At 53.6% G+C, this 9,558-nt stretch overlaps 1 protein-coding gene across 1 annotated transcript; it reads right to left on the reverse strand.

Annotated features, from left to right (window-relative positions):
• RAN (RAN, member RAS oncogene family) lies at nt 1-5,247 on the reverse strand. Its single transcript, XM_036393369.2, has 7 exons — nt 5,146-5,247; nt 4,338-4,380; nt 3,349-3,433; nt 3,126-3,251; nt 2,013-2,200; nt 1,306-1,476; nt 1-1,211 (listed from the first exon to the last, which is right to left on the reverse strand). The coding sequence occupies exons 2-7, from the start codon at nt 4,371-4,373 to the stop codon at nt 1,167-1,169; spliced, it is 651 nt and encodes a 216-aa protein (XP_036249262.1). The 5' UTR covers nt 4,374-4,380; nt 5,146-5,247; the 3' UTR covers nt 1-1,166.
• Between the last annotated feature and the right edge of the window lie 4,311 nt (nt 5,248-9,558).

The raw sequence follows: 9,558 nt of genomic DNA on the forward strand, positions 1-9,558 counted from the left end.
TTAAAAGGAATAAATGAAATGCTCCACTTTATTAAGAAACCAAAAATACAAAACTGAAGAGTTCAAGACTTCATGTACTCAAACACTACTGAAAAAAAAATTCCTAAACTTAAGTTTTGCTTACTAGCAGTACTAATATTGACCAAGATTCATCTCTACAAGGTAGTGTTAAAAGTTGACATTTTCCACCATTTGTGCTGTAATAAGCCAGTTTCAAATTAAGAACTTGGTGCAGTTACAGTAAAGTCTAGATGTTTAAATCACTGTGGCTCCAGCTAATATAGCACTGGGTAGGCAAGAGCATTTCAGCTCAAACCATGGCTGTTCTCTGGATAGTGAATTTGAAGATGCTTAGGATTGGTTTCACCAGCTATAGCTCTACTGCTGTTCCATGCAAAGACACAGGCCTGGGTGCCATTTGCTTCTGGCTGCTCAAACACAGAGCTGAAGGTACCAGGGAGGAGCTGGGGCTGAATGCAACTGCAGCACGGGCAAGCAGAACTGCAGGCTGTGCTCTGCACCCCTGCAGCACCAACACCCCCCACTGCTGGGGCTCTGCCTGGCAGTTCAGCTTGCCTCACACGCCTCAGCTCTGGCAGCCAACAAAAAGGACAGGGTAACTGTTAGCTCTGAGTTAGCAAGAGGAGCTTAATATGAGAAGCAGGAAGGAAAACAGAATGAGAAATGCAGTAGTAGACAATCAAGTATTACCCTCAAATGAAGAACAGAAGACACTTTGAACAGTTTTCCTAACAATGCATGAAAGTTCACTTGCTTGGAGATACTTGAAATACAACTTTATTACCTAAACAAAAGAATGGGAATGACAGAAACAAGATTTCCCACTTAACACTCTGATGTGACTGCAGCAGTCTTGTATTTGAAACTCAAAAGGGGAAGTAATTGCAGTCCAAAAAACAGCTAAATATGCAGGTCCAAAATATGAAGGTTTTTTGTTTTGGTTTTTTTTTTCATTTTGTTTTGTTTGTTTTTTTTAAACTGCCACATTCACTCTCCGAAGCCCATTCATCTCTTTCAGCATCCCAAAGATTAAGCACATGTTCTGTTCAGCTAGATAATAAAGTGGCAAACACGCTGCATCACCAACATCACAGGACAGTTGCCTATAAAACTAGACTTCTGACGCTGGGCTCCAGCTTCATCCCTCACAGGTCATCATCCTCGTCTGGCAGTGCAGTGGTCTGAGCAATCTGCAACAAAGGAAGGCACCCTTGAGAACTGTCCTGCTGGCTGTGCCCCGAGTGTGACAGCAGTTCCCAGGCAGCTGTTGCCCCTGTCACTGACCTGTAAGTCCTGCTCATACTGTGCTGCCAGTGCTGGGTCCATAACAACTTCAGGAGGTGCGAGCGCAGGCATGGCAACAAACTCCAGGTTGGGATCTCCAATTAGCTTCCTAGCAAGCCACAGGAAAGGCTTCTCAAAGTTGTAGTTACTCTTAGCTGAAATGTCATAATACTGAAAAAAGCACATATTAGACATTGTTTTAGAAACCCTCTAATATTGAGAGCATATTCAAGATTAACACAAACCACTTTTTTACCTTCCTTTCCTTTTTTTTGACTGCATGGCTTTTGTTTCCATACTCATAGCAGTTATGATTTAAGTGTCCAGAAACAAGCAGTTTCTGCTTGCATAGTTTCTGAAGGCAGAAACTATGAACTGAAAAGTTATCAAATCTCATCCAGGACAAAACTTTCAGGAGGCAATAGTGCAGGTATCTTTCTCCTCTGATGTGACCTACTGCAGTCCCAGTCCTGTCATGGGATGAGATTCTGAGCAGCTGCAGCCAAATGCACCCAAGTTCTTTAAGAACTTAGCACAGCTTCTGCTCCAGGCCAGTGATGATCATCCTTAACATCATCACCTCCTCCCCCTGCCCTGAATTTTGGTTTGAAGAGCCAAGAGATGTGAGGCTGGCAGAGCACCCAATTCACCATCCACAGCCCAGCTGCACTCAGAAGACAAAACCAACTGGATTCCTCCTGACTTACCTGGAGATTCTTCTTCCTATGGAACACAATGGATTTTGCCTTGACTTTTCTGTCCTTAATGTCCACTTTGTTGCCACACAACACTATAGGGATATTTTCACATACTCGTACCAGATCTCTATGCCAATTAGGTACATTCTTGTAAGTAACTCTTGATGTTACATCAAACATGATGATGGCACACTGAGCTGCAAGAGAAGCAAAGTCAAGTTACACCTGCTCTAACCACTTGCTTTCAGCACAGGATGGAGAAGAAGAACCCAGAGACATCCCACATTAGGGTTAAGCATCTGCATAAACTTTTGCCTCTCAGCACCACAGTTGTGACAGCTGCTGCTCTGTTCAGCAGGTCAGTGCAGGAGTGCAGAGAACCCAGCCCATGCTGTGCCCCCTGTATCAGACCAGCTGCCTTTATTAGCTCAGCTGTATCACTGAGGAACATGGCATCGCATGGATGGGAATATACAAGACTATGGAAGCCAACTTGGATTTACCCAAATACCTGGCAGAATCACTTCACACCTATTCAACTCATCTCAGACATGCTAATGAGGCTTAAAGGTAGGCTGAGAGCCAGTGGTCCACATCTCAGGATGCTCCTGTCCAGAGCAGTTTCTCAAGGAACTCAAGAATACTTTAAAAAAGAAGATATAATAAAGAAATGCAGGTGAGTGAAGCAGGACAGGACAGATCTTTGCCAAGCAGAAATAAGGAATGCTGCACTTTTCAGAAACACAAATAGACTCTGGCATGAAGGTGTCCAGCTTCCTCAGGGTATTGAAAACCTTGAGTTTGTGTTCCAAGGCCTTGCCTGAGCACAGCAATAGAGACAGAAACCTGCACTCAGTGGAGCACATTTCCCCCTTCACCACCAAAGGCTGCCAGTGGTACCTGGCCATGCCATGAATAGCCCACAGTAACCCCTGGAACACAACCTCACCATCTTCCCACCTTGGCACACGCTGTCTGCCAAAGGCCATTATCCTCTCTACAAAGAGTCTGGGAGTTCTGTGCCAGCCCATCACTGCAGCCACACTGACAGCTTCCAGCAGGGCCAGCGAGAGCAGAAGGAAGCTCTGCAGAGGCACAGAACTGCCCTCCCACAGCTCTCACCTTGGATATAGTAGCCATCACGCAGGCCACCAAACTTCTCTTGGCCAGCTGTGTCCCATACATTAAATTTAATAGGGCCTCTGTTGGTATGGAACACCAGAGGATGAACTTCAACACCCAGTGTTGCTAGGGAAGAACAAAAACAAAAAGCAGCGCATTTAGCAAGTCATGGATTGAATGCCATTTGTGAGATATTGGAGCTCAAATGTTTCTTCAGACATACCTACATACTTCTTTTCAAATTCACCAGTCAAGTGACGCTTGACAAATGTTGTTTTACCAGTGCCACCATCACCAACCAGAACAAGCTGTGGATAGATAAAGGACAAGAGTCAGAGCAGTGCATTTTGAGACGTTTATCAGCCATTCTAGCACAGATACTACTCATTGCTACAAAGAGCTCAGTTCCTGCAAGGTGCTGTAAAGAACTCTCCGTGAAGCAGCTCCTTGGGCTGGGAACCAATATGTTAAGCCCATCCATCATGCTGTAACTCTGGTTAGTCTTATCCAGTCCTTGTAGGTAAGGACTGCACTGAACTGTGAATATGGTTCTACTAAACTACTACAATAGACTAAATGAAGAATGTTTAGGGCTTTCAACCTGAATGTAACCAGATCTGGAGAGGAAATTATCCAAATATCCACTGGAGAAACCCATTATCTTACAATCAAAGAAATCAACAAAACCAAAAACCCACCAACGTTTGTACCATGAACTGGAATACACTAGCCAAGAATTGCAGGAAACACAAGTAACAACCTTCAAGAAGCAGTCTTCAGGACTTCTGGCTGTTAAGATAACAAAAAACACCACCAACCCACTAGCCACCCAAAACACTAGAAAATTCTCTTCTGAAACACTTGAACAATGAGCACATAACAGAAAGTAGGCTATTCTAATTCATTCCGAGCAAATCTAATTCCAATTCATTCCTTTTGCAGTGCACTTGAATTCTTAAATTTAAAAATCATACTGTAGGCAAAGATTTATTAAAATGTATTAGACTAAACTGCAAATAGAATATATTGGCACAGTTAACAGACTACTTTTGTGTGCGTTGCATCCAACACTACACCAAATCGCCCCATTAAGGAAAGACCAGCACTTCGAAACCAAACCCACCATCCACGTCGACACTCGAGAGTCCCTTGTGCTACTTTTCTAGTGAAGGGGAAAAAACCCCAAAGCCAAGCTGCGAGCCGCTCGCTTACCTTAAACTGCACTTGTGGCTCTCCTTGGGCGGCCATGCTGGCTCTGCGGGGGAAATGGCAGCGTGTGAGTGAGCGCGGGGAGCGGCCCCGCCGGAAGGGGCCGTTTCCAGCTCCGGGCGCGCTCCGGCCGGGCCGGGCCGGGCGACGCCTCCCGCCCGCGTGTGGCGGCACCGCGCGCGGCAATGGCGGCGCCGCCTCCGCCCGCCCCGCGCCCGCCGGGCCCGCCGCGCCAGGGCCGGGCCGCGGCCTCCGCAGGGCGGCTGAGCCACAGCCGGCCCCGGCCCCTCTTCGGCTCCGCGGGGAGTCCTCCCGGCCCGCCCAGAACCAGCATCCCGCCGCTCAATGGAGCTGCTGCCCCATCGGGAGAGGCCACGGCCCGTCCCGCGGAGCTCCGAGCGGGGCCGGCCCGGCCGGGCCTCCCCGCGCACCGGGCCGGGCGCGCTCCCCGCCATGAGCCACCATGACTGAGCAGCGCCGCCTCCCCCCGCCCCGGGCCGCGGAGCCCCGCTCGCCGCCCCGCGCATCGCGCCCGCCCTTCTATCGCGGACGGAGCCGCGGGCGGCCCCGGCCCTCCCAGCGCCCCGCTCCCGGGGCCGAAAAGCCGCCACGCGCCTCGGCTCCCGCAGCCGCAACGCTCCCTCAGGCGCAGCCTCCCGCCACCCAGCCCAGCCCAGCCTAGCCCAGCCCATCCCAGCCGCGAGCTAACGGCAACCGCCGCCCCCGCCGGTGGCGCTTTGCAGAGCGGCCACGCGTGTCCCGATGGCGGCGGGGTGCGGGGGCCGAGCCCGGGCCGGTGCCGGGCCCGTACCTCTGCCGAGGCTCTCCCGCTCCTCGCTCCGTGCCGGGCGCAGGGAAAATGGCGGAAGCGCCGTTCAAATACCCGGACGGCGACGCCGCGCGGCCGCGGGCGGGGCCGCGCGTCACGTGGTGCGCGGCGCGCGGGAGGCGGCGGGGGGCGGGGCCGGGCCGCTGCCATGAGGGAGCGCGGCGGGCACGGCACCGGGCACGGCACCGGGCACCGAGCGGGGCACCGGGCAGGGCACGGCCCCAGCCAGGCACCGAGCGGGGCACAGCCCCGGGCACGGCCCCAGGCACCGAGTGGGGCACCGGGCACGGCCGCGGGCAGGGCATGGTATGGCATTGAGCAGGGCACCGGGCACGGCACTGGACCCTGAGCAGGGCACTGAGCACCGAGCAGGGCACCGGGCAGAGTAATCAGCATCCATAATTAAGCGTTCAGTTCAGAGGATGCACAAAACATCTGCTCCACATTCAGCAAAGGCAGCAAAACACTTCAGCGGTGTTAGATCACTGCCTAAAAGATCAGAGTCTGTGAGATCCGCAGGTAATCAGCAGAATAATTACTTTTAAAAGACCTTTACATTTCCTCTATCTTAGGTCAACTGTGGGCAGACTTAGCAAGTGTGGCACAGGTAAACACACAAAAGGCAGCAGGTCCAGAGCGTTTGGAGATGTGAGAAGGAGCACTGCCTTCCACAGCCCCTCCACACTCTGCCCTACAAACCCTCGGGCCTTTCACACAAGCCTGGACCACTAAAAAATAACCAGACCACACTTGTTACAACTCCTCTCGTGACAATCTCCCACAACCGAGTTACGATTCCTCATGGGCACCGGGCAGGGCCCTGTGAGGCCAGCCAGCCTAACGTCTGCCCCATGGCCTCCCAAACAGCCCCATGTCCTTGTAGACACCTCAGGGATGGTGGCTCCATCACCCCCCTGGGCATCCTCCTCCAGTGCCCGAGAACCCAAACAGAGCCACAGCATTCCCAAATATCCAAACTGAGCATGGCCTTGAGGCCCTGTCCTGTGGTGGGCTCGCTGCAGGCAGGCAGGAGGCACTGCCACAGCTGACGGTGCCCTGATGCCCCTTCAGCTCCCTCATGGCTCCTCCAAGGATGCTCTCCACACCTCTGATGGCCTCGGTGGCCCTTGCTGGGCACATCCAGCACCCCACGGCCCTCACAGAGCGAGGGGCCAGCGCTGCCGCAGCACTCAGGGCTCCTCTCCCGGCTGGCCAGCGGTCACTGGGCAGGCTGGGCAGCTGGCCCTGGTGTCAGGAGCAGCTCCAGGGTGCTGTGGGATGGATCTGTGGTCACTGGGCAGGCTGGGCAGCTGGCCCTGGTGTCAGGAGCAGCTCCGGGGTGCTGTGGCACCTGCAGTCACTGGGCAGCTGGTCCTGGTGTCAGGAGCAGCTCCAGGGTGCTGTGGCACCTGCAGTCACTGGGCAGCTGGTCCTGGTGTCAGGAGCAGCTCCAGGGTGCTGTGGCACCTGCAGTCACTGAGCAGCTGGTCCTGGTGTCAGGAGCAGCTCTGGGGTGCTGTGGCACCTGCAGTCACTGAGCAGCTGGTCCTGGTGTCAGGAGCAGCTCTGGGGTGCTGTGGCACCTGCAGTCACTGAGCAGCTGGCCCTGGTGTCAGGAGCAGCTCCGGGGTGCTGTGGCACCTGCAGTCACTGAGCAGCTGGTCCTGGTGTCAGGAGCAGCTCCGGGGTGCTGTGGCACCTGCAGTCACTGAGCAGCTGGCCCTGGCCCAGCCCTGGTGGCCTCAGCAGCTCCTGGGCACTGTGGTCACTGCCGAGCTGTCCTGCTGTGGGTGACACAGCCGCTCTGCCCGGCTCAGGGACCCTACTGCATCCACAAAATCCCAGGAGGTGCTGTCGGTGGTGATGCTCTCTCCGCAGACAAAGTGAAAGAAGGCATGTACTTACTTAGATAAACTGTTCAAGTGCCTCCAGTGGCAGTGAGCCTCTAATAAAGAGGCTTTTACAGCAGGAGGGTTTAACGGAGCAGCTCTCAGGTTCGATGCGCTGTGCTCTGAGGGGCTTTCCTTCAATGTGCCTCAGGACTGGGATTCTCCATTCCTCATCCAAACTGACCTGCATTCACTAGAGTGCAGTAGCGAATGCAAAAGTTGTTCTGTAAGCCTTGCATTTAGAATAATTCTCCAAGATCTCAAAATTCTGTCCAAAGATCAGTGAAAAAAACTTGTTTGAAAACTGACTTTCAAAGAACGTATGGGTTTTGCATATGTCTATAAATACCAAGCTCATGGGTTCACTCTGATTTTTAAGGTCTCTGGTATTTTTTTTAATCCAGTATACTTAAATTGCTTTTATTATCTTTGCTGCTGTCCCCATAATCTAGAATAAATAAATGATATGTTTTTACATATATCTGAATGAATGCAATTGACAAGGAGAGTATTTCATGGCAGCTGATACGTACAAATGTAGTTTATTTCTTGTTCATTTCCTCTGACATAGACACAAAATAAACACAAAGCTTTACATGAGCGGCTGGTGTGTTCTGTAATTCTTGCTTATTGGATAGTGTAATGCCAATCCAAATGTTGCATGAGATTTGCTTGGAAAAATCACTGGCACGTTGAATTTGCCTTCCCTTTTTGAGAGGAGTTGGGTTTGTGTGGTTTCTAGCACTTCTGCTGAGCGCCTCTAGGTGTCAGGATTATTTTTTCAGAATATGCAACTCTTATTTTTCTCAGCACAATGCTATCCTGGTAAAACCCTTGTGAATTCCACCTCTCCTTTTGACAAACAGGAATATGTTTATAAATAGGAGGCCATAAAGCCACATTAGTGGAGTTTGGCAGTTTTAAAGACGGGGGGGAAGATATAAACATGGGGAGAAAAGCAATCTGTAACTGTGTATGTAACACTCACTGTGCTTTAGTTATTTCTTAGTATTGTAAATTTATTAGTGAAATACATTTTCCCTGCAAGCTATCAACACTTTAATTTGGAATAATTAAAAATCCATTATCATAGCATTTGAGCTCCTGGCAAACACCTATTTTATTGTTAAAAAGAAAAATTACCATGTGGAATCGAGTTTTTAGCATCTGTTTCATCGGCACGTATAATTAAGCGTTCAGTTCAGAGGATGCACAAAACATCTGCTCCGCATTCAGCAAAGGCAGCAAAACACTTCAGCGGTGTTAGATCACTGCCTAAAAGATCAGAGTCTGTGAGATCCGCAGGTAATCAGCAGAATAATTACTTTTAAAAGGCCTTTAGGTCAGCTGTGAGCAGACTTAGCAAGTGAGGCACAGGTAAACACACAAAAGGCAGCAGGTCCAGAGCGTTTGGAGATGTGAGAAGGAGCACTGCCTTCCACAGCCCCTGCACGCTCTGCCCTACAAACCCTCGGGCCTTTCACACAAGCCTGTACGACTAAAACATAACCAGACCGCACTTGTTACAGCTCCTTCTCTCATGACAATCTCCCACAACGGAGTTACGATTCCCCGTGGGATGGGAATTCCCTGGTGCGCACCGCAGCTCTCCCGCACCGAGGATTCCTCCGTGAGCCCCGCTCGTACAGACCCGTGCGGATGGCAGGAGCGCGTCCACAGGCTCTGCAGGGCCCGGCCCGCTCCGCAGCGGTGCCACACCGGCCGTGCCCGCCGCCTGCCCGTGCCGCGGGGCCGGGCTGCCCGCCGTGCCCGTCCCATCGTGCCCGTTCTGTGGGGCCGGGCTGCCCGCCGTGCCCGTCCCATCGTGCCCGTTCTGTGGGGCCGGGCTGCCCGCCGTGCCCGTCCCATCGTGCCCCTTCTGTGGGGCCGGGCTGCCCGCCGTGCCCGGCCCATCGTGCCCGTTCTGTGGGGCCGGGCTGCCCGCCGTGCCCGTCCCATCGTGCCCGTTCTGTGGGGCCGGGCTGCCCGCCGTGCCCGTGCCCGCTCCCGGCTTATCGTGCCCGCTCCATCGTGCCCATTTAGCCGGGCCCGCCCCGGCTCTCGGCGCCCGCTCCCCGTGCCCATTTAGCCGGGCCGGCTCTCGGTCCCCGCTCCCCGCGCCCATTTAGCCGGGCCTGCTCTCGGCTCTCGGCGCCCGCTCCCCGTGCCCATTTAGCCGGGCCGGCTCTCGGCGCCCGCTCCCCGTGCCCATTTAGCCGGGCCTGCTCTCGGCTCTCAGTGCCCGCTTCCCGTGCCCATGTAGCCGGGCCTGCTCTCGGTGCCCGCTCCCCGTGCCCATTTAGCCGGGCCGGCTCTCGGTGCCCGCTACCCGCGCCCATTTAGCCGGGCCTGCTCTCGGCTCTCGGTGCCCGCTCCCCGTGCCCATTTAGCCGGGCCGGCTCTCGGTGCCCGCTCCCCGCGCCCATGTAGCCGGGCCCGTTCCTCCCCTCACGTCACGGCGCCGGGCGGGGCGCGGGCCCGGGCCCGAGCGTGCGCGGTGGGCGGC

This window comes from Molothrus ater, chromosome 18 (genome assembly GCF_012460135.2).
Source record: "Molothrus ater isolate BHLD 08-10-18 breed brown headed cowbird chromosome 18, BPBGC_Mater_1.1, whole genome shotgun sequence".
Classification (NCBI taxonomy): domain Eukaryota; kingdom Metazoa; phylum Chordata; class Aves; order Passeriformes; family Icteridae; genus Molothrus; species Molothrus ater.

Coding starts and splice junctions, on each gene's coding strand:
- RAN (XM_036393369.2), bottom strand. CDS start 4,373: ATGGCCGCCCAAGGAGAGCCACAAGTGCAGTTTAAG. Junction 3,252..3,348: donor ATTTGAAAAGAAGTATGTAG/GTATGTCTGAAG, acceptor GTTCTTCCCTAG/CAACACTGGGTGTTGAAGTT. Junction 1,477..2,012: donor ATAGGAAGAAGAATCTCCAG/GTAAGTCAGGAG, acceptor TGCTTTTTTCAG/TATTATGACATTTCAGCTAA.